The following is a 24,801-nucleotide window of genomic DNA, read 5'->3' on the forward strand; positions in this document are numbered from 1 at the left end:
ATAGGTTAATTGGGGTATTTAGGCGGCACGGCCTCATGGGCTGGAAGGGCCTGTATGCGTGCTGCGTGTTTAAAATTTTTAAATTTCAATTTTTAAAAATTCCCTCATTCCTCTCTAAAGAGTTAATGGTCTGTTCTGTCTCTCCCCCACCTCATGTGGTAAACTTGGGAACCAGTCCAGTGAATCTTTACTGCACTCTCTTAGTCAGAAGGAAAGAGACCCAAACTCTGGACAGGACTCAAGGGTTTATCAGAGCTCTGCTTCATTGCAATAAGACTTCCTTGCTCCAGAATTGAAATCCTCCTGTGGTAAAGGCTTGCACATTTCTCTCACTTGTCTGTGTAATCGCTTGGTGCACCTGCATGTTGGCCTTAAACACAGGGCTCAGGCACAAAACGTCAGTTATATATCTTTACCTCCTAGGGACACTACGAAACCTGCTGAGTTCCTGCAGCTTTTTTGTGTTTTTACTGGATCTCTTTGAACATCAGCACCATAGAGTGAAACGTGAAAGTCTGCAGATGCTTTGATTGTAGTAAAAACACAGAATTGCTGGAGGAGCTCAGCAGGTCTTGTATTCAATGGATGCTGCATATACAGTAAAACCCCTGGTGTCCGGCACCTATGGAGATTGGTAGATGAGTGAATTTTCCAGTTGCTTGAGATTGCATGTTGCATGGATTGGCAAACTAACTGCTCGGGCGTTGGTAGGGGAGGCATTTTCAACTTCCGTATTTTGTACTTGTTTATTTTTCACAACTTTTTACTGGTTACTTGAGGTTGCTTGAATACCAGATAACAGGAATTTTACTGTAATTTCTTTCCATTTAACACATGTCCTACATTTGGGGAGGTTAAGTTTTACATGGGTCATTCTTGTAACTGCGGTAAGTACCTGCGAGGTGCTGGGTGCTTGGGTGACTGGGATTGGGTGTTAAGTCCACAGTCGGGATGAAGATCTGTGATAGGGGCATCTTGAGTTCCAGTGGGCCGTCAACTGGGGCGAGGATCTGTGGTTGGGGCATCGGGAGCTTGGGCGGTTGGGGGAAGGGTCTGAGTTCAGGGCGTGGGGAGCTTGGATAGGCGGGCAACCATATTCTCATCCACTCACTCAGCCTGTTTACGTGCTGCTAAAGGCCTATTTAAATCTTCTTCTCAATCCCATTTAGTTTGGAGTCATCAGGAGACCTCAAAACAATGACCCCCACCCCCCACCCCAGCCCTCCACTACCTGCCTCCAGCCCAGTTGTCCAGAAAGGCTGTGAAAGACTGGCGCCCCATTGCTTGCTACCTACCAACCTGAGAATGGTCTGTTTGCTCCCTGTCTTCTAAGCATGATGTCAGGACAAAGCAGATATTGCCCTTCATCAGAGCTGACGAGGTCCACCAGCTCAAAGGTGCCATCAAACAGGATCCACTTTTTGTTTTGGTTTGTGTCCGTTTTATTCAGACACCACCTGTCTGATTTTTTTTTTCCTCATACCTTGATCTCCCTCCATCACTTCCCTGCCTTCTGTCCTCTGCCCTTTCACCCCTATCCACCTAATTACTTGTCTGTGCTCCTCATCCTGCCTCTCCTCCCATCATTTTAGTCAGGTGACTGCCTGCTTTTTGCTCACACCTTGATGAAAGGCTCAGGTCTGAAACTTTGGTGATGTGTCTTTATCTTTGCTATATGAAGAGAGCTGCGTGACCTGCTGAGTTTCTCCAGCATTTTTATGTAAACAACCATCACAGCATCTGCAGACTTTCTTGTATAACCTTACTCTTCTGTTGACAGGTGACCTGAAGCAGCTGCAGTTGAAACCGTTGGCCACTGCCAGGGATCCTGAGCCGAGCTCCCAGCCTGAGTTTGTTTACCTCAGCGTGAAGGATAAGAACTTTGTGACCACTTACTCAACCAGGGTGCCCCTGTCTAATCAGATGTCACTCCTTCAAGTACTGCATGAAGCCAAAAGTAATGATACAAATTTCAAGTAAGGCAATTGTTTCCTTTGTGTGACTTCCACTGTCTTGCACAAGAATGCTGGAGGAACTTAGCCTGTCTTGCAGTGTCCATAGGAGGTAAAGATAAGTATATAACTGACATTTCAGGCCTAGGTTCTTCAAGGTGTGAAGAAGACCTGAGACTGACTGAGCTCCTCCAGCATCCTTGTGTTTTTACTACAATCAGAGCATCTGCAGGCTCCATCTTTTGAAGAAGACCTGACTTATGGAGACCCCCCACATATGAATGAGCTCCCCAAGTATTATTAGATTTAGAATTCCACCCTGCTTATATGCATTCATTCTTACGAACGACAGCACTTCCCTCTATTTTGCTCCACTTCAGAATCTGAATCAGGTTTATTATCATGAACATACCACAAAATTTGTCGTTTTGTGACAGCAATATTGTGCATCACTGCATAAATTACAATTGCATAAATACAATATTTTACTATAATCACATAATTAGCAGACATTTGCCTTTCACTCCACTGTCCTGCATGTTACTTGTTGTGCATTTGCCCTTGCAGGGTAAACTTCCATGTTCTAAGAAGTGTTGATGAATTTTAGGTGTGGCATATTTCACGCCATAAAATGCACCTTGCTGTGATCAGCTGCACAGGTTATTCTGCCTTCTATTTATGAGCCCCAGATGTGGTTCCAGTAGAAACCTCTTTCCAACTTTACCCTTTCACAATCTTCAAGGCCCTCTAAATTCTGGAGCTCCTACTCCACCTGTCTCTCATCACACTTCATCAAAACCTTCACTGGGTCCTAAATTTTATTGAATATTACAGGATAGTACAGGCCCTTCAGCCCATAATGTTATGCTGACACACCTAAACCTACTCCACAACAATCTAAACCTTGCCTACCTCACACCCATAACTATGTTTCTTTCACCCGTGTGCCTACTAAGAGTCTTATGACTGTCCCTATTGTACCAGCCTCCACCACCACTCCTGGCAATGCATTCCAGGCACCCACTAGTCTTTGGGTAAAAAATCTATCCCTGATGTATCCTCTAAACGTTCCACCACTCACTTTAAATGGATATCTTTTGATATTTGCTACTCTCACCCCAGGAAAAACATGCCCTATCTAAGCCCCTCATAACTTTATGTACCTCTAGTAAGTCACCTCTTATCCTTTGTCGCTCCAAAGAGAAAACCCCTAGCTCTGTTAACCTTGCGTGATAAGGACACATTCTCTAATTCAAGCAACATCCTGGTAAATCTTCTCTGCACCCTCTCCAAAACTTACACATCCTTCCCATAATGAGGTGACCAGAACTGAACACAATATTCCAAGTGTGGTCTTAACAGAGTTTTATCAAACTGCAATGTTGCCTGCCAACAGTCCAAAATGAAGGGAGGAAGTTTAGGGGAGGCTCTGGGGGAAGGTTCTTTTTACACACAGACAGCTGTAGGTGCCTGGAATGCATTGCCGAGGATGGTGATGGAGGCTGAAACATTGGGGGCATTTAAGGGACTCTTAGACAGGTACATGGATTGAAGAAAAATAGAGGGTTATGAGGCAGGAAGGTTTTGTTTTATTTTTGTAGGTGTAGCGGCAGCTACACCTGCTCCTGCAATAACACACACAACCAGACGGGTTAAGCTCAGTGAGCAGACTGGTTTATTGCAGGCTGCTGGACTGCACTTATACACCCAGCCCGGACCTGGCTGAGAACCGCGCTGGAGGGTGCTGACGTCACCCGTGCATCACGTGGTCCCCCCAGTGCGGGCTTCTGAGCCCCATGCTGGGAGGAAGGGAAAACTCCCGACGGCGCCACTTTGGCCGGCTGCCCCGCCGCATGGCTTACAAGCGGGGCCGGTTCGCCTGCCTAGTGGTGAGCCGCCACACACCCCACCCCCAGAACCGGCGCCAATGTTCTTTTTCGCCGGGCGGCCTTGCTTCTTGGGCTGGGCTAGGACCATGGGCTCGGTGGGATCGAGGTGCGCTGGCTTCAGCTTGTCCATGGTAAACAGCTCCCGCCTGCTGCCAATGACCAGTGTGAATGTAGAGCCGGAATGCTGTACAGCAGAGGTGCCGTGGTCGGGTCCTGCCGAACGAAAATGTACACCGCGGAAAGCAGTTCGCTGAGAACATGAGACGGGCGGGTGCCATGCCTGGGCGGCGGTGGAGGTTAGAACGAGTCCAAGCATGCCCTGAGGTAAGGAAGTAGTTTGTGCGGCGACCGCTGGGGATTGCGAGGTGCCTTGCCGAACTCACCAGGTAGTGGACCACCGTAGACCAGCTCAGCAGATGACGCCTGCAGATCTTCCTTGGGAGTGGAGCGGATGCCCAGGAGCACCTAAGTCAGTTCATCCTCCCAGTTGGGACCAGTGAGGTGGGCCGTGAGTGCCGACTTAAGGTGGCGGTGCAGACGTTTCACCAGTCCATTGACCTGCGGGTGGTAGGCCGTGGAGCAGTGTAGCTGGATCCCCAACCTGTTGGCATGGTGTGCCCAGAGGGCAGATATGAACTGGACACCCTGATCGCTGGTGAAGTGACCCGGGACGCCGAACCAGGTGACCCAACCATGCAACAGTGTTCGAGAGCAGGAGTCGGTGGAGACGTCTGGCATCAGGATCACCTCGGGTCAGTGAATGGTGCTGTCCACCATCGTAAACAGGTAACGGTTGCCCTGGGAAACGGGTAAGGGCCCGATGATGTCCACGTGAATGTGGCTGAACCGTTCCCGGACATGCTCGAACTCCTGTACAGGCACCCTGGTGTGCCTGTGCACCTTGGACGTCTGGCAATGGGTGCATGTTCTGACCCAGCCCGCAATCTGCTTCCGCAGCCTATGCCATACAAACCGTTCTGCCACCATCCGGACCATGGACCTGATGGCCGGTCGTGAGAGTGCATCGGCAACCACGTTGTCCTTCTCCGCCTTGTTCTGAATGTCAGTGGTAAATTCCAACACGAAGGAGAGGTGACGCTGCTGGCGAGCTGACCAGTGATCCTTTGCCATGGTGAGCGCCTGGGTGAGGGGTTTGTGGTCATGAAGATGGTAAAAGTCCTCCCCTTCAAAAAATAGCGGAAATGCCACACTGCCAGGTACATGCCCAGTAACTCACGGTAGAAGGCACTATTCTTGTGTTCCAGCGGGTGGAACAGGCGGCTGAAGAATGCCAGCGGCTTCCAATGTCCATTCACCCGCTGCTCCAGGACGGCACCGATTGCTGTGGCAGAGGCATCAACAGAAAGTGCCATATCCAGGTCAGTATGCGGGTGGGAGAGCATGGTGGCCTTTGCGAGGGCATCTTTGGTGGCCTCTAATGCGCTGCAGGCTTCTGGGTTCCAAGTGAGCATTTTGTGCTTGTCTGCGATGAGGGTGAATAGCGGCTGCATGATGCGCACAGCTCCCGGGATGAAGTGGTTGTAAAAGTTGACCGTACCCACGAACTCCTGCAGCCCCTTGAGGCTGTCCGGGCAAGGGAACTCCCTGATAGCGGCAACCTTCGCAGCGATGTGTGTGGCTCCTTCGGCTGTGATGGTATGGCCCAGGAACTGCATGGACTCTTTCCCGGACTGGCACTTGGCCGGGTTGATGGTAAGGCCCAAGTTGGCCAGCCGGGAGGAAAGGGCACGTAGGTGGGCCTTGTGTTGTGCCCAGTCTTTGCTGGCGACGAGGATGTCGTCCAAATAAATAAAGATGAAATCCAAGTCCCTTCCAGAGTCCATGAGGCGCTGGAAGGTCTAAGTGGCATTCTTGAGCCCGAATGGCACGCGCAGGAATTCGAACAAGCCAAAGTGGGTGATGATGGCCATCTTGGGTATGTCCTCAGGGTGCACCGGGATCTGGTGATATCCACACACCGCGTCAACCTTGGAGAAAACCCTCGCACCGTCCAGGTTGGCTGTAAAGTCTTGGGTGTGAGGGATGGGGTAACGGTCAGGAACTGTTGCCTTGTTGAGCCGTCGATAGTCTCCTCAGGGATGCCAGCTGCCGGAGGCTTTCGGGACCAGGTGGAGCAGCGAGGTCCACGGGCTGTCAGACCGCTGAATGATCCCCAGTTCCAACAGGTGCGAAAACTCCTCCTTCGCCTCCTGGAGCTTGTCAGACAGGACCCGGCGTTCCTTGCGTGAACCGGTGGGCCCTGGGTGGGGATGTGGTGGAACACCCCATGGCACGGCGAGGCAGCAGAGAACTGTGACGTGAGGAGTGTCGGGAAATCGTCTAGGATTCGCTGGAACTCGTCTCTGGGTGTGCTGATCGTGGCCATCTGCGGTTGCTCCAAGCGGGAGGCGACGAGGCGAATGGCCTGGAAGGTGCGGGCGTCCACCAGGCGCCTACCTCGAATGTCCACCAGAAGCCCGTATGTGAGAAGAAGTCTGCACCCAGGATGGTGGTCAGAAGGGACGAGACGGTGAACGTCAACACAAAATTTTGTTGGCCGATCTGGAAGTGGACTGTCTTGCCTCCATACATCTGGATTTCTGTTGCATTAGCCACATGGAGGGGAGGTGCACGAGGTCAGTTCCTGGACTCGACAGCCGTGGCCGAGATGACACTGATCTGGGCTCCAGTGTCAATGAGGAACTGCCGGCTGCTGACCGAGTCTCGCAGGTAGAGAAGGCTGTGTCCTTGGCCAGCCGCCACAGCCATTAACATTGGCCGTCCTGGTCGTTTCCCTGGAATGAGCAGGGCTGACGATACTTCCAAGCCTTGGCTCCCCAGCGCTGGTGGTAGAGGCAGAGGCCTGGAGCGGATGCTATGGCCTTGGTTATGCTCTTGGGGGGCCCTGCAGGGGCCAGATGCTCTACCGCTGCGCTAGGGGGCAGGCTTGGTGTGGTCATGCCCGCGCCTGGTCATGTTGGACCACTGAGCCCTCTGGGAATCGTGCGAGCCATAGCTCTTGGGTTTTCTGGGCGACTTTCCTTGGGTCGGTGAAGCTCTCCTGGACCAACAGCAGCCGATGTCCGCGGGCATATGGTCGAGGAAAATGCGCTTGAAGGGTGGGCAGTTGGTATGATCACCTATGAGCGTGAGCATCTCGTCCATCAGCTCTATCGGGGATCTGTCCCCCAGGGCGTTGAGGTGCAGCATCTGAGCGGCACGCTGGTGTCTGGATAGTCCGAGGGACCTGGTCAGCACTCCCTTGATGGTCTCGTACTTGTCTTCGGCGGGTGGGTGCTGAACGAAGTGCAGCACGCGTCTGGCGGTGGCCTGGTCTAGGGCAGCGACCACATGGTAGAATTTGATTGAGTCGGATGAAATCTGGCGGAGGTGAAACTGATCATCCGCGTGGCCGAACCAGGTCTCGGCTCCTGAACCCAGAATTCAGGCAGTTTCACGGCTATAGCGCTGATCCCAGGCTCGCTCATGATGGGTTCAAAGACGTTTGAACCAGTTGGGGTCACCAATTGTAGCGGCAGCTACACTGCTCCTGCAATAACACACGCAACCAGATGGGTTGAGCTCAGTGGCAGACTGGTTTATTGCAGGCTGCTGGGCTGCACTGATACTCCCAGCCCAGACCTGGCTGAGAACCGCGCTGGAGGGCGCTGATGTCACCCGGGCGTCACATAGTCCCACATTGCGGGCTTCTGAGCCCCGTGCTGGGATGAAGGTAAAACCCCTGATGGCGCCATTTTGGCTGGCTGCCCCGCCGTGTGGCTTACAAATGGGGCCGGTTCGCCTGCCTAGTGGTAGCCGCCGCATAGGTATATATAGGTCAGCACAACATCAGCACCCAAAGGGCCCATATTGTGCTGTAGTATTCTATATTCTATGAATCTTGAACTCAGTCCTCCTACAAATGAAGGGCAGCATCCCATAGTCCTTCTTAACTCCACTATCAACCTGCTCAGCAATCTTGAGAGATCTGTGGATTTGGATCCTAAAGTCCCTCTGTTTTTCTACACTGTTAAAGATCCTGCCTTTAACCATGTTCTCTGCCTTTAAGTTTGACCTTCCGAAATGCATCACTTCACAATTATCTGGTTCGAACTCCATCTGCCACTTTCAATTTTTCCTTTTAATTTGATGTGCTTGTACTTTTGGTACATCTCGTAGAGTTGTCCGTTTCTATGTTGTAAAACTGACTTCCGAATCCTGGTTCCTGCACAATCGCGTGGAACATTGGTTCCTGTCTGAGCAATGGTTCTGTTCTGGACCTATTGTTCCAATGGTTTGGCACTGCTGTAGGATCTGACTGTTAGGCCTGTGTTGTTTTTCGAGGGGCGTAGCAGTCAGCATAGCACAGTGTTCCGAGGATGGTCCAGGTTTTGTGTTATGTGGAGGGCTGCGGAGGATGGGCCGTGTCTCCGCCAAAGGCCTGGGTTCGAATCCTGCGCTATCTGAAGGAGTTTGCACATTCTCCCAGTGTCTTTGTGGGTTTCCTCTGGGTGCTCTGTTTCCCTCACACTATTCAAAAACGTACCAGAGATTGTTGGTTAATTGGGCCGCACGGGCTGGAAGGGCCTGTTATTTATTCTGGACTTGTGTCCGGAACCTGGCCAGAAAATCATTTGAGAACACAGAAGAGGATACACATAAAATATCCATGGGAACAGGTTATTTAGAAGGGAGGATGTGTTTTGGGAACCTGGAATGCAGAAAGGGTACATATTGAATAATAAATAGAGGTGCAATATTTAATTTTTAATTTATTTTGACATGCAGCGCAGTAACAGGCCCTTCTAGCCTACAATCCCATGCCACCCAAATACCACAATTAACCTACAACCCAAGTACATTTTGAAATAATAAAATAAGGCAATAATAACAGAAATCAATAATAAACATGGGGAGAATGTACAAACTTCTTACAGACACCATTTGATTCGAACCCAAGTCTCTGCCTGGGCAGAGACAAGGTCCATCGTCTGCAGCCCTCCACGCAACACAAAACCCGGATTGTTCTCAACAGTCCTCCACACCACACAAAACCCGGACCATCCTAGGCAGCCCTCCACACCACACAAAACCCAGACCATCCTCCACAGCCCTCAACACCACATAAAACCCGGACCATCCTCCGCATCCCTCCACACCACACAAAACCCAGACCATCCTCCGCAGCCCTCCACACAACGCAAACTCAGGCCATCCTCTGCAGCCCTCCACGCAAAACAAACACAGACCATCCTCCGCAGCCCTCCACGCAACACAAACTCAGACCATCCTCCGCAGCCCTCCAAGCAAATCAAAACCTGGACCATCAGCCGCAGCCCTCCACGCAACACAAACCTGGACCATCCTCCTCAGCCCTCCACACAACACAAAACCTGGATTATTCTCCACAGATCTCCACACCACACAAAACCCGCACCACCTCCCGCAGCCCTCCACACTAAACAAAACCCAGACCATCCTCCGCAGCCCTCCACACAACGCAAACTCAGGCCATCCTCTGCAGCCCTCCACGCAAAACAAACACAGACCATCCTCCGCAGCCCTCCACACAACACAAACTCGGACTAACCTCCGCAGCCCACCACGCAACATAAAACCCAGACCATCCTCTGCAGCCCTCCATGCAACACAAAACCCGGACCATTCTCCGCAGCTCTCCTTGCAAGACAAACCTGGACCATCCTCCGCAGCCCTCCAGACAGCACTAACCTAGACCATCCTCCGCAGCCCTCCAGACAACACAAACCCAGACCATCCTCCGCAGCCCTTCAGAAAAATCTAACATGGACCATCCTCCGCAGCCTTCCACTCAAAGCAAACTCGGATTATCTTCTGCAGCGCTCCACACAACACAAACAGACCATCCTCTGCAGCCCTCCACACATCAGAAACTCAGACCAACCTCTGCTGCCATCCATGCAACACAAAACCCGGACCATTTTCCGCAGCCCTCCAAGCAAGACAAGCCCGGACCATCCTCCGCAGCCCTCCAGAATGCACTAACCTGCACCATCCTCCGCAGCCCTCCAGACAGCAATAACATGGACTATCCTCCACAGCCCTCCAGACAGTACGAACCTGGACCATCCTCTGCAGCCCTCCAGACAGCACTATCCCGTACCATTCTTCGCTGCGGTTTAGACAACACTAACCCGGACCATCCTCCACAACCCTCCACACAACACAAACGCAGACCATCCTCTGCAGTCCTCCACACTTCACAAACGCGGACCAACCTCTGCAACCTTCCATGCAACACAAAATCCGGACCATTCTCCGCAGCCCTCAACATAAGACAAACCCCAACTATCCTCCGCAGCCCTCCAGACAGCACAAAACTGGACCATCCTCCGCATCCCTCCAGACAACACTAACCTGTACCATCCTCCGCAGCCCTCCAGAAAACACTAACCCGGACCATCCTCAGCAGCTCTCCAGACAGCACTAACCCGGATCATCCTCTGCAGCCCTCCATGCAACACAAACTTGAACCATCCTCCACAGCCCTCCACAAAACTCAAACGCGGACCATCCTCCGCAGCCCTCCCTACAGCATTATCCCAGACCATTCTCCGCTGCCCTTTAGACTACACTAACCCGGACCATCCACCACAGCCCTCCAGACAGCATTATCCCAGACCATTCTCCGCTGCCCTTTAGACTACACTAACCCGGACCATCCACCACAGCCCTCCAGACAGCACTAAGCCAGACCATCCTCCACAGCCCTCCAGACAGCACTAACCTGGACCATCCTCCGCAGCCCTACCTACAGCATTATCCCGGACTATTCTCCGCTGCCCTTTAGACAACACTAACCTGGACCATCATCCGCAGCCTTCCACACAAAGCAAACTCGGATCATCCTCTGCAGCCCTGCACACATCACATACTCGGACCAACCTCTGCAGCCCTCCATGCAACACAAAACCCGGACCATTCTCTGCTGCCCTCCACGCAAGACAAATCCGGACCATCCTCCGCAGCCCTCCAGACAGCACAAACCCGGACCATCCTCTGCAGCCCTCCAGACAACACAAACCCGGACCATCCTCCGCAGCCCTCCAGAGTGCACTAACCTGGACCATGCTCCGCAGCCCTCCAGACAGCAATAACCTGGACTATCCTCCACAGCCTTCCAGACAGCACTAACCCGGACCATCCACCACAGCCCTCCAGACAGCACTAAGCTGGACCATCCACCGCAGTCCTCCAGACAGCACTAACCTGGACCATCACCGCAGCCCTCCAGACAGCACTAACCTGGACCGTACTCCGCAGCCCTCCAGACAGCACTAACCTGGTCCATTCTCCGCTGCCCTTCAGACAGCACTAACCTGGACCATCCTCCGCAGCCCTCAAGACAGCACTAACCTGGACCATTCACCGCTGCCCTTCAGACAACACTAACCCGGACCACCTTCCGCAGCCTTCCACACAAAGCAAACTCGGATCATCCTCCGCAGCCCTCCACACAACACAAACATAGACTATCCTCTGCAGCCCTCCACACAACACAAACACAGACCATCCTCTGCAGCCCTCCACACATCACATACTCGGACCAGCCTCTGCAGTCCTCCATGCAACACAATACCCGGACCATTCTCCGCAGCCCTCCAGCCAGCACTAATCCGGACCATTCTCTGCAGCCCTCCAGACAGCACTAACCTGGACCATCATCCACAGCTCCAACAGCTGGTCAGGTGACATGTTGCTGGAGCTGTCAATTTCTGAATTTTTTTGAATATACTATTGGCAGCTCCCAGCTCGTGTGCAGGTTAAAATGTGACGTTTCCTTCCTCTTTGTCATAGGTTTGAAACGGTGCCAACTCTGTGGGGACCTTTCTTGGTCTCGGTGAACGGTGTCACGGGACAAGACAGCACAAGAACTTACTGGCGCCTGATATCTGGAACGGACACCCCACTTATTCAAGGTGAGAGGTGGCTTGGGGTGGGTGAGCACAGACATAACCGCGTTTGGACTGACTATAATGAGTACATGAGCAACACCAGCTGAGTGGGGAGCAACTCCCGTCTGATGTGCCTTCAGCGGGAACCTGACCTTTGACAGTGGGTGGCTGCAGTGAACCTGGTTCGATCCTCTGCTACCCTGAGAGCTCCATTTTACTCCCATATCCTAGAGACAGAGTATCATTGAACGCTACAGCAAAGAAACAGGCCCATCAGCTTTCTTCTAGTCTAATATGGGACAATTTTGTTTCCAAAAGGTTTGCTTCCTTAAAAAATAATTGTGGATTCAATCGGAACACGTAGATAATTTCAGATTTGCTGTATCACATTGGAAGTTGGGAAGACATTAAATTAACTTTGATTGAATTTAGCATGTTTAATCACATAATAATGCTGACACATTGCGTTAGTTCAACTGACCTAAAAATGTTTTGCCGCTGATTTTCGTTTGAACTCAGCATCTGATGCTTCTTGTGTCTGGGTCCAATAATAGTCGGCCAGCTTTGATGGATTCCAGTTGCCCTGATACCGCTTTTCCTTGGTCACAATGTCCTGGTGAAACCTTTCACCATGTTCATCACTGATGGCACCAAGATCAGCAGGGAAGATGTCCAAGTGCAAACGCAGAAAATGAATTTTCAATGACCTGTTTTGTCTGCTTAAAGTAGACTTAAAACATGACAGGAAATTACAAATATAGGTTATATCCCAAAAAAAGTACATGATAGGAAAATGTTGAGGTGATTTTTGTGACCAGCAGCCCAAAATCCATAAAATACACCCCAAAGTGTTCAAGAAGGAAAATCTTTCTTGTCCAGTGTTATTGTTCTGCCTTGTCCCATTGACCTGCACCAGGATCATATCCATCCATCCACCTTTCCCATCCATGTACCTGTCAATGTTAAAATTGAGCCTGCATTTGCCTCTTCAGCTGGCAGCTTCTTTCAAACTCCCACCACCCCTAATGTTCACCCCTAAACATTTACCCTTTCGCCTTTTACCCATGCCCACTGGTTTGCATTTCATCTACCCTCAGTGGAAAAAGCCGACTTGCATTTAATCTATCTATGCCCATCATAATTTTGTACATCTTTATTAAATCTCCCTTCTTCTGCATTCTAGGGAACAAAATCCTATCTAGTCTGACATTTCCCTCTAACTCAGTTCTTCAAGTCCTGGACATATCCTTGTAAATCTCCTCTGCTCCCTTTAAATCATATTGATATCTTTCCTGTAGATTGACGACTGAAACTGTACACAATTCTCCAAATCTGGCCTGACCAATGTCCTGTACAACTTCACCATAACATCCCAGCACCTGTACTCAATGCTTTGATTTATGAAGACCAATGTGACTTTTAGGGAATTATTTATCTGCATTCCCAGATCCCTCTGTTCTATCTCACTCCTCAATGCCCTACCTTGTTTGTCCTTCCAGAATGCAACACTTTACACTTGTCTGCATGAAATTCCATCTGCCATTTTTCAGCCCATTTTTTCAGCTGGTCCAGATTCCTCTGCAAGCTTTTAAAGCCATCCTCGCTCTCCACGACACCCCTAATCTTCGTGTCATCGGCAAACTTGCTGATCCAATTTACCACATTATCATCCAGATCGTTGATATAGATGACAAACAACAATGGACCCAGCACCAATACCTGATGCAGACCACTAATCACAGGTCTCCTGTCAGAGAGGCAATCATTCATGACCACCCTCTGGCTTCTTCTGCAAAGACAACGTCTAATCCAATTTACTACCTCATCCTGAAAACCGAGTAACTGAACTGTCCTGACAAACTTCCCATTCGTCTCCCTGGCAAAACCCATGTAGACAACGTCCACAACTTTTCCTTCTAACTTCTTTGCTATCTTTATAAGATTGATTAAACATGACCTATTATGCACATTATCTCTAATCAGTCCCCGTCTACCCAAATGTGATCTCTTAGAGCACCTTCCAACCAATTTACCCAGTGCTGATGTCTAACTCACCAGCCTATAATTTCCCAGATTATTCAAGATTCTTTTATCGTCGTGTGATAAAACAGAAAATGTGGTAATAAATTTCCTTCAGCCTACCGCAAGGCAGACAAAGATTTGCCATCAACATAAATTCAGTCAGGGAAAGTGAAGAAAAAGAAAGTCCTCCCAGAGTCACCGAGTGTCCATGGACTTGTCTGCAGCGCTTCTGCAGACTGCGCAGCTGTACATACCTTAGTGTAAACTATTGGCATCCCGAGCTCCAGATCCAAACCTCTGACACAATCAGGAAGCCCTCAGTGCCCTCTCACATCTCGGTTCCAATACCTGATACCTCTTCAGTCTGCCTCAAGCCAAGTGTCCATCACCCCACAGCCTGGTATGAGTCCTTTGACCGCAGCCTGTGTGGGTTCCTCTCCTCAAGTCACCAACAGCCCACTGCCTGTGTGTTCTTCAGCCTTCAGTGCCCCTCTCTGGACCGTCGCCATAAGTCAGCTCCTCTGCTTCTCCTTCACAAACAGGGAGTGTTCTCACCAGTCTTCTGCTTCCCTGGAATCTGCAACCCCTCGTGGCCGCTGCCGATCATTAGCAGCGGCCATCTTGGGCTCAGAACCCATGGTTGCAGGCTTTTAAAACAATCCACTGTCGACTCTTTTAACAGGCAGTTTAAAGCCTGTACAGAGGCGATGGTGAGCTATCCTCCCAACACCTCACCCATGACTTAAGGATATTTTAAATACCTTTGCTGGGGCCCCTGAAATTTCTACATGGGCCTCCCTTAAGGACTGGGGGAATATCTTGTCAGGCCTTGGGGATTTATCCACTCTTACTTGCCTCAAGATAGCAAGTACCTTCTCTGTAATCTGTACAGGGCGATGACGTGACTGCTGCTGTTGTCCCACTTCTGTGGACTCTGGGCCATCTCCCAAGTAAATACAGATGCAAAAAAAAAAATTGTATTTAAGATCTCTCCAATCTCTTTTGGCTCCATGCCACTTCAAGAAGACTAAGTTTGTCCCTTACTATCCTTTTGCTCTTTATATATCTATAGAAGCCCTTGGCATTTTCCTTCACCTTGTCTGCCAGGGCATCCCCATTGCCTTCTTTCAGCCCTCCTGATTTCCTTAATGTTTTCTTGCATTTCTGATACTCCTTGAGTAGCTAATTTGTTCTCTGCTGCCAATACTTGCAATGCACCTCCTTCTTCATAACCAGGGTATCAATATCCTTTGGAAACCAGTTCTCATTCCTTATTAGTCTAACCTTAAATACTGTCAGGAATATGCAAACCATTGTACTCTCAGAATTTCACCTTTGAAGCCCTCCCATTTACCAAGTACACCTTTATGATACCATCAATATTGGCCTTTCTCTAATTTCCCTTGTTTAGAATCTCAACTCAAGGACCAGAGGCTTTCTAGAGCTATCTTGTAGCTAATGGCATGAGCATGAAATCCAAAATGGTCCCTTACTCAAACAGACCTGACTCGTTCCCAAATAGGGGATCCAGTCCCTCTTGTTGGGAATCTAGACTAATATTGGATGGGAAGAAAATTCAAAATTCAGACTCGTGCAAGATACCCCAAAAGGTTAACCTCCAGGTTGAATCAGGGGTGAAGAAGGCAAATGCAATGTTAACATTAATATGTGGGGGAATAGGATATAAGAGCAGGGACGTGATGTTGAGGCTTTATAAAACACTGTTGGGGCCTCACGTGGAACAGGGTACAGTTTTGGGCTCATTTAGGAAAGGATGTGTTGGCATTGGAGAGGGTCAGAGAAGATCACAAGAATGATTCCTGGAATGAAGGGATTAGCTTATGAGGAATGTCTGATGGCTCATGATAGTACTCCTCAGAGTTTAGAAGAACAAGGGGGGACCTCGTAGAAGCATTTCCAATGTTGAAAGGTCTGGACAGAGAAGATATGGCAAAGTTGTTTCCCAAAGTCAACTTCAGGATTGAAGGATGCCCATTTAAAACAGACGAATTTCTCTAGCTAGAGAGAAGCAAACTCTGGAATTTGCTACTACGGTGGCTGTGGAGGCCAGCTTGTTGACTAGTAGGTATCTGAATAGTCAGGGTATTAAAGGTTATGGAGGGAAGCTGGGAAGTGGGGCTGTGTGGGAGAATGAATCAGCTGACGATGGAATGGCGGAGTGGACTCAACGGGCTGAATAGCCTATTTCTGCTCCTATGGTCTTATGGGACCGCTCTATATTGATTTAGGAAACCTTTTTTTTAAATTTTAGACATACAGATCAGTAACAGGCCATTTCAGCCCACAAGTTTGTGCCTCCCAATTTACACCCAATTAACCTCCATCACCTCCCCTCCCCCCCCCCCGGTACATTTCGAACGGTGGGAGGAAACCAAAGCCCCCGAAAAAAGACGCAGGGAGAACATACAAACTTACAGTATGACCAAAGACACATGTACAGCAATCCATACACACGTGCATTAACGCAGGCGCGCACACGTGTACAGACACACACACACACACACACACACACACACACACACACACACACACACATTCATTCATATAGAAACACGCCTTCATATATAAGTACATATATGTATCTGTTTATGTATTTAATTTTTTAAACAATTCCATCTCTCCTGCCCCCCTAATGCTGCTCGACCCCGAGTTCCTCAGGAGATTGTGTTTGTGGTCAACTTTGCAGCATCTCATCTCTCCACTTCCCGATTTGGGCAGAGAGCTTAAGTTGTAAAGTTTTACTTCCCGATTTGGGAAGCTTGCTCTGATTTTGTGATCGGGTCCTGTACTCCCTGATCTCTCCAGCAGAGGGAAGGGTTTCTCCGCACCATGGTCGCTGCAAGACCAAGTTCCTCCAGCATTTCTGAGTTTTCACCCTATCTTATTTCACCCACCACTAACCTTAAGTATTTATCACCTAAAGCAAGCCCAGGTTGAGAAGCACTGCCTCTGTTTTTAAATTTAAATGCGACGCCACCTCTGCTAAAGGGGAAGTTTATAAACCTTACACTTCTTCACCCATTTGAGCTTCTGATTCAGCAAGGACACATTGATGTTGGTGGAAAATAGGCTGTGTGTCTGACCATGGCACCTGTGTTTAGCAGCGGCCTCAAGGTGTGGCAGACACCAGGGGAGCAGTGGACTGGCAGAGGGCAGCAGGAACACCCCCACTGAGAAGGAGAAGCAGAAGAGACAATCCCCTTGCTTTGACCTAGCCCCCTTCTGAACCCGGCAGCACCGTGCTCACGTGGAACCAGTCCTGCTATTACACCTACTGACCGAGTGTTGGCATTGTGGTCTGGCAAACTGACTTTGACGTCACTGATGCCTCCTCCTCGTACCTGTCTGTGCCTCTGAGCTTCAGGCCATCACCACCAGCCTTGTTTCTCTTGGGACATTTTGCTCCTGCAGTGTCTAGCCATCTAACACCCCACCTCAGGACCGAAATATCGGTTATATACCTTTACCTCCTATGGACGCTGGGAGACCTGCTGACCTCCTCCAGCATCTCTGTGTTTCGGCTACTATCACTGGGTCTGCTGATTTTCGTGTGTCACAAAGCCGCACCCCCTCATATCCCCTGCATCCAACACATGCAGATAGGTACACATGCCTTTCTGTAGTCCTGACCCTGGCATTACGCATGCACAGTTAGCGTAGCTTGATGAAGCCCGAAGCGTTGGTTATGTATCTTTACCTTCACTATATAAAGGACACTGACCTGCTGAGTTTCTGCAGCTTTGTGTTTTTAACTCAACCACACTGTCTGCGGACTTTGTGTCTGCTGGAAGTGTGTGTACACATATACATAAACATTATTAAAGAAGCTCTGCTTGTCCCGGACTTGATAAGTCTGTGTGGTGGAGGAACTCAGCATGAGGAGCACCATCAATCTAGATACAGGGTTCAGGCCTGCAACGGCGACCATCCTATTTCTCCCGTGGATGCTTCTCAACTGGGTTCCCCCAGCAGAGTGTGTTTAGGTTCAGATTCAAGAGTCTGCAGTCTCCTGTGTGTCTGTCTTCTGCTTGCTTCTCCTCCATCTCTTTGACTTTAATAATGGTTCCTTGCTCGCAAGACCATAAATATAGGGCCAGAAATAGGCTATTCAGCCCATCAAGTCTGCCCTACCATTCAATCATGAGATGATTCATTTTCCCACTCCATCTAACCTTGATACCCGGGATTAACAAGAATCTATCAATCTCTGCCTTCAATACACCCAATGACCTGGCCTCCACAACTGCCTGTGGCAACAAATTCCATATATTCACCTCCCTTTGGCTGAATAAATTCCTCCGCATCTCTGTTCTAAGTGGATGCATTATAATCATGAACTTGAGCCCTCTTGTCCTCAATTCTCTCACCATGGGAAACAACCTTTCTACATCTACTCTGTCAATGCCCTTCATCATTCAAAATGTTTCAGAAGGCCTTTTCAAATTGCCATATTAAATGGGGTTAATTGGGCAATTTGCCCAGTTAGCACCCCAGTTAAGCGACAGTTGGAAAGGGTCTGACCCAGTCAACCCTGTCAGAAACCAATCAGGTCCCTGACCTACCTCAGAAGTAGTCAGGGAACTCGGATAAACTTACCTAGGTCTCATCCATGGCTGATTTGAAAATGAAAATGGCCAACCCACTTATTCTGGTGTCGTCAGCGCTTGCATGCGTGCGTCACTGAGCAGCCAGCATCTGAACATCCGGCGGTACTTCCGGTGAGTACGTGACGCGCCATTGCAGGGGCGGGATCCCCCCCTTAAATCGCCAGGTTGACAATTTAATGGGTCAATCCCCCTGAAATTTAAAAAGTGCTTCCAGCACCTTTGCCCCAGTAGTCGCATCCGGGTCTCAGGAGGGCTACCCAAGTGCTGCAGTTTAAAAGAGGCTAATGAGATGCCCCTTCATTCTCCTAAATTCAAACAAGTACAGGCCAAGAGCTGTCAAATGCTCCTCAAATGATGACCCTTTCATTCCTGGAATCATCCTTGTGAACCTCCTTTGAACCCTCCCCAACATGAGCACATTCTTTCTTAGATGAAGAGCCCAAAACTGCTCACTGTGCTCCAAGTGAGGTCTCACCAGTGCCTTATAAACCCTCAAAATTACATCCTTGCCCTTATATTCTATTCCTCTTGAAATGAATGCCAGCATTGCATGCTGTAATGGATGAGAGAGAATGTGCAAAGTCACCCCTGTGGCCTTGTTTTACAGCCCAGCCTGTCTGTAACAGTGCACACATCTTCCTGCAGGGTTCACTGTTGGGCAATGGATCCTGGTTCTCTCTCTTCCTCTGTTGTGGATGCTCTCAGCTACTCACCCAGTAAAGTCAGCATTTGCAGCTCAGAGCAAGCAGGAATCTGTCCTTCTCTGGGCGACTGCATTGATTTCCCCATCCGAGATGTTCCACTGCCTCCTTAAAGAGGGAAAGCCAAATAATAAGTTATGTAACTAAGATGAAGAAGGACTACAATCTGGAAACAGAGCAGTTGGAAAGGGAAATAGTAAATATACAAAAAGAATTAGCAATGAAGGAAGATACAACTAAAAGAAGAGAATTGGCAGATTTAAAAAATAAAATATGAAACACTACAAACATATAAGGTGGAGAAGAACATAATGAAGACAAAACAGAAATATTATGAACTAGGGGAAAAAACGCACAAAATTCTAGCGTGGCAGCTTAAGACAGAACAAGCTAAGAAAATGGTATTGGCATCAAGGAAAAAAGACAAACAAATCACATATAATCCAACGGAGATTAATGAAAACTTCAGAGAATTCTACGAACAATTATACCAAACTGAAAATGAAGGGAAAGAAGACAAAATAGATGAATTTTTAACTAAAATTGAACTACCAAAATTACAAATAGAGGATCAAAATAAATTAACAGAACCATTTAAAATAGTAGAAATACAAGAGATAATAAAAAAACTACAAAATAATAAAACACCAGGAGAGGATGGATTCCCAATAGAATTCTATAAAACATTTAAAGATTTATTAATTCCTCCCCTCCTGGAAGTAATCAACCAGATTGATAAAACACAAAGCTTACCAGATTCATGTAAAACAGCAATAATTACAGTAATACCAAAGACAGGGAAAGATCCACTCGCACCAGCGTCATATAGACCAATATCATTACTTAACACAGATTATAAGATAATAGCTAAACTATTAGCAAACAGATTAGTAGATTATGTACCTAAAATGGTAAATCTAGACCAAACTGGATTTATTAAAAAAAGACGGACAACAGACAATATTTGTAAATTTATTAACTTAATTCATGCAGTAGAAGGGAGTAAAGCGCCAACAGTAGCAGTTGCTTTAGACGCAGAGAAGGCCTTTGACAGAGTAGAATGGAATTATTTATTCAAAGTATTGCAAAAATTCAGTTTAATTGGATTAAAGCATTATATAATGGACCATTGGCAAAAGTGACAGTAAATGGATATATAACAAAGCAATTTAACTTAAGCAGATCAACAAGGCTGGGATGCCCACTATCACCCTTATTGTTCGCATTAGCTATAGAACCACTAGCAGAATTGATAAGAACAGAAAATAAAATAAAAGGGATAAAAATAAAAGACAAGGAATATAAAATCAGTTTATTTGCAGATGACGTTATAGTATACTTAACAGAACCAGAAATATCAATAAAAGAATTACTTAAGAAATTGAAGGAATATGGAGAAGTGTCAGGTTACAAGATTAACGCAAATAAAAGTGAAGCAATGCCAATGAATAATGCGGATTTTTCAAAATTTAAGAAAGAATCACCATTCAGATGGCAAATGCAAGCAATACGATACCTAGGTATACAAATAAATAAAAACCTCGGCCATCTATATAAACTCAATTATTATCCACTAATGAAAAAATTACGGACGACTTAGAGCATTGGAAAGACTTACCACTAACACTAATAGGAAGGATAAACTGTATTAAAATGAACATTTTTCCAAGGATACAATACCTATTTCAGGCATTGCCAATACACTTTTTTTTTTAAATTTTTTATTTTTCACACCATAAATCACAATAGCCATGATATACACTTTTTCTTTTCCACACATTTACAGTGACTTTTTCTCCCCCCCCCCCCCCTCCCTCCTCCCAAGCCACCCCCCAACCCCCCCCTCTCATCCATTTTATGTATACAATCTAGGTTGCATTAATTCAGTCAGACAATGTTGTCATTCAACAAAAATACACCAGAAATTCTACTGAGTCCATTCTTTTCTTTTCTTCTCCTTCCATCAACTTAGGTAATGTTTGTTCCCGGTAGGTTTTCGCTATTCTATTTAATGTAAGGCTCCCATACTTGTTCGAATATTTCAATATTATTTCTTAAACTATATGTTATTTTTTCTAATGGAATACATTTATTCATTTCTATATACCATTGTTGTATTTTCAAATTATCTTCCAATTTCCAGGTTGACATAATACATTTTTTTGCTACGGCTAGGGCTATCTTGACAAATCTTTTTTGTGCATCTTCCAAGTCAATTCCAAATTCTTTATTTTTTATGTTACTTAGGAGAAAGATCTCTGGATTCTTTGGTATATTGTTTTCTGTTATTTTATTTAATATCTGATTGAGATCATCCCAAAATTTTTCTACTCTCTCACATGTCCAGATTGCATGAATTGTTGTTCCCCTTTCTTTTTTACATCGAAAACATCTATCAGATACTGTTGGGTCCCATTTATTTAACTTTTGCGGTGTAATGTATAGTCTGTGTAACCAATTATATTGTATCATACGCAGCCTCGTATTTATTGTATTTCTCATCGTTCCAGAACATAATTTCTCCCATGTTTCCTTTTTTATCTTTATATTTAAATCTTGTTCCCATTTTTGTTTAGTTTTACCATTTGTTTCCTCATTCTCCTTTTCTTGCAGTTTGATATACATATTTGTTATAAATCTTTTGATTAACATTGTATCTGTAATCACATATTCAAGGTTACTTCCCTCTGGTAAACTCAAATTGCTTCCTAATTTATCTTTCAAGTAGGATCTCAGTTGGTAATATGCCAGTGCTGTATCTCCAGTTATATTGTACTTATCTCTCATTTGTTCAAAGGATAAGAATCTACTTCCTGAAAAACAATTTTCTATTCTTTTAATCCCTTTTTTTTCCCATTTTCTAAAGGAAAGGTTGTCTATTGTAAAAGGGAGTAGCTTATTTTGCGTCAATATTAGTTTTGGTATTTGATAATTTATTTTATTTCTTTCTACATGAATCTTCTTCCATATATTGAGGAGATGGTGTAATACTGGAGAAGTTCTATGTTGTACCAATTTTTCGTCCCATTTATATAATATGTGTTCAGGTATCTTTTCCCCTATTTTATCTAATTCTAGTCTCGTCCAGTCTGGTTTTTCCCTTGTTTGATAAAAATCTGATAGGTACCTTAATTGTGCGGCTCTATAATAATTTCTGAAGTTTGGCAATTGTAAGCCTCCTTGTTTATACCATTCTGTTAATTTATCTAGTGCTATCCTCGGTTTCCCCCCTCTCCATAAAAATCTCCTTATTATTTTCTTTAACTCTTTGAAGAATTTTTCTGTCAGTTGTATTGGCAATGCCTGAAATAAGTATAGTATCCTTGGAAAAATGTTCATTTTAATACAGTTTATCCTTCCTATCAGTGTTAGTGGTAGCTCTTTCCAATGCTCTAAATCGTCATGTAATTTTTTCATTAGTGGATTGTAATTGAGTTTATATAATTGGCCTAGATTTTTGTTTATTTGCACACCTTGGTATCTTATTGCCTGCGTTTGCCATCTGAATGGGGATTCCTCCTTAAATTTTGAGAAATCCGCGTTATTCATAGGCATTGCTTCACTTTTATTTACGTTTATCTTGTATCCCGACACTTCTCCATATTCCTTCAATTTCTTATATAGTTCTTTTATTGATAGTTCTGGTTCTGTTAAGTACACTATCACATCATCCGCAAATAGACTGATTTTATATTCCCTGTCTTTTATTTTTATTCCTTTTATATTATTATCTATTCTTATCGATTCTGCTAGTGGTTCTATAGCTAGTGCAAACAATAATGGTGATAGTGGGCATCCCTGCCGCGTTGACCTGCTTAAGTTAAATTGCTTTGATACATGTCCATTTACTGTCACTTTTGCTAACGGTCCCTCATATAATGCTTTAATCCAATTAATATACTTCTCCGGTAAACTGAATTTTTGCAATACTTTGAACAAGTAATTCCATTCTACTCTGTCGAAGGCCTTCTCTGCGTCTAAAGCAACTGCTACTGCCGGTGTTTTATTTCCTTCTACTGCATGAATTAAGTTAATAAATTTACAAATATTGTCTGTTGTGCGTCTTTTTTTGATAAATCCAGTTTGGTCTAAATTTACCATTTTCGGTACCTGTTCTGCTAATCTGTTTGCTAATAGTTTAGCTATTATCTTATAATCTGTGTTTAGCAGAGATATTGGTCTATATGACGCTGGTGAGAGTGGATCTTTCCCTTGTTTTAGTATCACTGTAATTATTGCTGTTTTACATGAATCTGGTAAGTTTTGTGTCTCATCGATCTGGTTGATTACATCCAGGAGGGGCGGTATTATTAGATCTTTAAATGTTTTGTAGAATTCTATTGGGAGTCCATCCTCTCCTGGTGTCTTATTATTTGGTAAATTTTTTATTATCTCTTGTATTTCTACTGTTCCAAATGGTTCTGTTAATTTATTTTGTTCCTCTATTTGTAGTTTTGGTAGTTCAATTTTAGTCAAAAATTCATCTATTTTCCCTTCTTTCCCTTCGTTTTCAGTTCGGTATAATTGTTCATAGAATTCTCTGAAGTTTTCCTTAATTTCTTTTGGATTATATGTAATTTGTTTGTCTTTTTTCCTTGTTGCCAATACCATTTTCTTAGTTTGCTCTGTCTTAAGCTGCCATGCTAAGATTTTGTGTGTTTTTTCACCTAGTTCATAATATTTCTGTTTTGTCTTCATTATATTCTTCTCCACCTTATATGTTTGTAATGTTTCATATTTTATTTTTTTATCCGCCAATTCTCTTCTTTTGGTTGTATCTTCCTTTTTTGCTAATTTTTTTTCTATGTTTATTATTTCCCTTTCCAACTGCTCTGTTTCCTGATTATAGTCCTTCTTCATCTTGGTTGCATAACTTATTATTTGTCCTCTAATGAATGCTTTCATTGCGTCCCATAGTATAAACTTATCTTCCACTGATTCCGTATTTACTTCAAAGTACATTTTTAATTGTTTTTCAATAAATTCTCTAAAATCCTGTCTTTTAAGTAGCATGGGGTTTAATCTCCATCTATACATTCTTGGAGGGATGTCCTCTAGCTCTATTGCCAATAACAGGGGTGAGAGGTCCGATAATAGTCTAGCTTTATATTCCGTTTTCCTAACTCTCCCTTGAATGTGGGCTGATAACAGGAATAGGTCTATCCTTGAGTATGTTTTATGTCTAGTCGAGTAGTATGAGTATTCCTTTTCTTTTGGGTTTTGTTTCCTCCATATGTCCACAAGTTTCATTTCTTGCATTGATTTAATTATAAATTTGGTTACTTTGTTCTTCCTGTTAATTTTTTTCCCCGTTTTATCCATATTTGGATCCAAATTCAGATTGAAATCCCCTCCTATTAGTATGTTCCCTTGTGTATTAGCTACCTTCAAAAAGATATCTTGCATAAACTTTTGATCTTCTTCGTTAGGTGAATATATATTAAGTAGATTCCAAAGCTCCGAATATATCTGACATTTTATCATAACATATCTCCCTGCTGGATCTATTATTTCCTCTTCTATTTTAAATGGCACATTTTTGCTAATTAATATAGCCACTCCTCTTGCTTTTGAATTATACGATGCTGCTGTTACATGTCCTACCCAATCTCTCTTTAATTTCTTGTGCTCCAATTCAGTTAAGTGTGTTTCTTGGACAAATGCTATATCTATTT

General features: G+C 45.7%; 1 protein-coding gene across 1 annotated transcript in view; it reads left to right on the forward strand.

Moving 5' to 3' along the window:
* Window positions 1-24,801, forward strand: part of tcn2 (transcobalamin II) — a 68,616-nt gene that overhangs the window by 38,462 nt on the left and 5,353 nt on the right. The window contains exons 7-8 of the mRNA XM_069933428.1: window positions 1,781-1,976; window positions 11,678-11,799. Of these exons, the coding sequence (XP_069789529.1) occupies window positions 1,781-1,976; window positions 11,678-11,799 (318 nt within the window). The remainder of the gene's footprint in view (window positions 1-1,780; window positions 1,977-11,677; window positions 11,800-24,801) is intronic.

This window comes from Narcine bancroftii, chromosome 4 (genome assembly GCF_036971445.1).
Source record: "Narcine bancroftii isolate sNarBan1 chromosome 4, sNarBan1.hap1, whole genome shotgun sequence".
NCBI classification, from domain to species: domain Eukaryota; kingdom Metazoa; phylum Chordata; class Chondrichthyes; order Torpediniformes; family Narcinidae; genus Narcine; species Narcine bancroftii.